This window comes from Engraulis encrasicolus, unplaced genomic scaffold (assembly GCF_034702125.1).
Source record: "Engraulis encrasicolus isolate BLACKSEA-1 unplaced genomic scaffold, IST_EnEncr_1.0 scaffold_27_np1212, whole genome shotgun sequence".
In the NCBI taxonomy this organism is placed as follows: domain Eukaryota; kingdom Metazoa; phylum Chordata; class Actinopteri; order Clupeiformes; family Engraulidae; genus Engraulis; species Engraulis encrasicolus.
In genome coordinates, this window is record NW_026945566.1 from 45,001 (window position 1) to 47,500 (window position 2,500).

The window sequence follows — 2,500 nt, forward strand, 5'->3', positions numbered from 1 at the left end:
ATTCATAAGAATCTGAATTAGAAATCACATGTAGAAAAACACAGATAAAGCATACAAATACATGAATTGATTAAGGTGTTGTGGTGGAACTTCTGAGGTCCTCAGTTAGCACAACACCATAAAAATGGCTGAAATGTCAATGGTGTTACCGTCAATGGTGTTACAATTAAGTATGACAGTCAGGGTTGCCAGATGAGGCTGATGATTTCCAGCCCAAAAAATGATCAAAATCCGCCCTAAAAACCCGCCCAATTCTATTGATTTATATGGCAGTGGGAAGGTTTTTCTGATAGATGCCATTTTTACCCGCACACGGCCATCCTAAGCAGCCCAATTGGGCGGGAACCAGCCCAATCTGGCAACACTGATGACAGTTGAGGAGGAGTATGTTTTTGCCAATTTATATCCATATTGACAGACAAACAAACAAAATAATTTGTGTTCTAGGGAGATGGGTTTGTCTGCTCTGTTTTTTCTCCTAAAAAAGTGCCGACTTGTTCCCCTGCACTGTTGACCGTAACACATTTGAGTAACATGGTTGACTGTTTTGAAAGTGTTTTTGCGCTATTGATCCCTTATGTGTTGGAAAAATCCTATGAACATACACTAGGGATTATCTCTGGAGAAGGAAGTCTTGTGTAAGGAGGGTGACTATATTCAAATCAGACGTTACAGGGATTTATGATGAAAAATGTGTCAGTCTGTATCACAGTGACTCATAAAATCCTACTTATGAAGCTCAACAATCACATTTTCTATATCAGTTGCACAGATTAATGACAACATTACTGCTAAGGGACATAAACACTTTCAAACATATATTGTTTCAACTCTGTAGTATTTTTATATATGTTTGAAATGACATAGTATTTGTCCATAACACTGTTGACAAAATAATTAAGCAAATGTTCGCTTTCATTAGAGTATTTATCAAATGATTTAAGATTAAGCTTGGCAATTTGTTTGTTTGGAAACTTAAATATATACACTATGTAAACATCTAGGTCATTTAGTTGAAAAAAAATACTGATAATTGACATTTTGCTTTTGCCAAAAGCGTAGGGGAATCGTAGAATCACTCACATACAAACATACACACACAGAGACATAGATGCAGAGACACACACACACGCGCATACGCACACACCCTTGTTTCTGTAGGAGTGCGAGGCCTTACCGGCCTGGTTGGTCGTCACGGTGACGGAGACGGCCTGCTGGGGGGCGGGGCTCTGCGGCGACACCCCGTTGACGGCCCAGATCTCGAAGGTGTAGTTGGTGTGGGCCTGCAGGTCCGTTATGGAGACGCGCGTGGAGCGCAGACTCAACTGCTGAGGCGAGTAGTGGATACCGTTACCACACGGCTGACACACACGCTGCCCACCTGGAGAATAGATACATATTACTATTATTATTATTATTATTATTATTTTACATTACATTACGCGTGGAGCGCAGACTCAACTGCTGAGGCGAGTAGTGGATACCGTTACCACACGGCTGACACACACGCTGACCACCTGGAGAAACGGGAATAACAAATATTATTATTATTATTATTATTATTATATTACATTATATTACGCGTGGAGCGCAGACTCAACTGCTGAGGCGAGTAGTGGATACCATTACCACACGGCTGACACACACGCTGCCCACCTGGAGAAACGGGAATAACAAATATTATTATTATTATTATTATTATTATATTATTATGGAGACGCGCGTGGAGCGCAGACTCAACTGCTGAGGCGAGTAGTGGATACCGTTACCACACGGCTGACACACACGCTGACCACCTGGAGAAACGGGAATATAGATAATATAATATATAGATAATATTATTAGTATTTAATATTAATATCATTATTATAGACATCGTTACCACACGGCTGACACACACGCTGCCCAACGCCACCTAGAGAATAGATATATTAATGTAACTATTGGTATTATTGTTAGCGTTATCATTCGTGTGTTTGTCTCAACTGCTGAGGCGAGTAGTGGATACCGTTACCACACGGCTGACACACACGCTGACCAATGCCACCTGGAGAAATAAATATTACTACTATTATTATTATTATTATTATTATTATTATTACATTACATTACACACGCTGCTCAACTCTACCTGTAGAATAGATATTATTATTATTATTATATTATATTATATTACGCGTGGAGCGCAGACTCAACTGCTGAGGCGAGTAGTGGATACCATTACCACACGGCTGACACACACGCTGCCCACCTGGAGAATAGATACATATTACTATTATTATTATTATTATTATTATTATTATTATTTTACATTACATTACGCGTGGAGCGCAGACTACTAGTGTATCCCGTAACCACACGCTGCCCACCTTGAGAAACGGTACACAAGAGAAGGCCATAAATGTAGTGTTATTGTTTGTGTATTGGTGTGTGGAGCTCTGCTGCTGTGGCAAGTACTGCACATCTTTACCACCTATAAGGGTGGGGATTACATGTGCAA

The 2,500-nt window shown here is 40.2% G+C and overlaps 1 protein-coding gene across 1 annotated transcript in view; it reads right to left on the reverse strand.

Annotated features, from left to right (window-relative positions):
- The window catches only part of LOC134443045 (ephrin type-A receptor 4-like), a gene marked incomplete at its 3' end in the record, with an annotated part of 47,159 nt that extends 44,695 nt beyond the window's left edge, over window positions 1-2,464 (reverse strand). The window contains exons 1-3 of the mRNA XM_063192993.1: window positions 2,458-2,464; window positions 1,582-1,656; window positions 1,178-1,381 (exon numbers count right to left, since the gene is read on the reverse strand). Of these exons, the coding sequence (XP_063049063.1) occupies window positions 1,178-1,381; window positions 1,582-1,656; window positions 2,458-2,464 (286 nt within the window). The remainder of the gene's footprint in view (window positions 1-1,177; window positions 1,382-1,581; window positions 1,657-2,457) is intronic.
- Window positions 2,465-2,500: the final 36 nt, after the last annotated feature.